Source organism: Eimeria mitis, genomic scaffold, assembly GCF_000499745.2.
Source record: "Eimeria mitis Houghton genomic scaffold, Emh_scaff2644, whole genome shotgun sequence".
NCBI classification, from domain to species: domain Eukaryota; phylum Apicomplexa; class Conoidasida; order Eucoccidiorida; family Eimeriidae; genus Eimeria; species Eimeria mitis.
In genome coordinates, this window is record NW_013570986.1 from 5,325 (window position 1) to 5,622 (window position 298).

The window sequence follows — 298 nt, forward strand, 5'->3', positions numbered from 1 at the left end:
GGTGGGCCCCCCTCTCTATGCGCAGCAGCGCGGACTGTCTCAGGCATTGTGTTTCTGCTGGTTCTCTCCTTGCTGCTGCTGCAGCAGGCGCTACATCTGCTGCTGCTGCTGCTTCTCCTGCTGCTGCTCCTGCTGCTGCTGCTGCTGCTAGTCGCGGTGCTGCTGACGCCGCAAGGAAGCGGCTGCTGCTGCTCTGCTCTTTGAAGGGAGCAGCACAAGGAGACACACCAGCAGCAGCAGCAGCAGCAGCAGCAGCAGCAAACCCTAGATCTCTTCTCTGGCTAGGAACAGCAGCAGC

The 298-nt window shown here is 61.4% G+C and overlaps 1 protein-coding gene across 1 annotated transcript in view; it reads right to left on the bottom strand.

Annotated features, from left to right (window-relative positions):
• Positions 1–47, bottom strand: part of EMH_0056750 (uncharacterized protein) — a gene marked incomplete at both ends in the record, with an annotated part of 1,818 nt that extends 1,771 nt beyond the window's left edge. Inside the window, one exon of the mRNA XM_013497391.1 lies at positions 1–47. Within this exon, the coding sequence (XP_013352845.1) occupies positions 1–47 (47 nt within the window).
• Between the last annotated feature and the right edge of the window lie 251 nt (positions 48–298).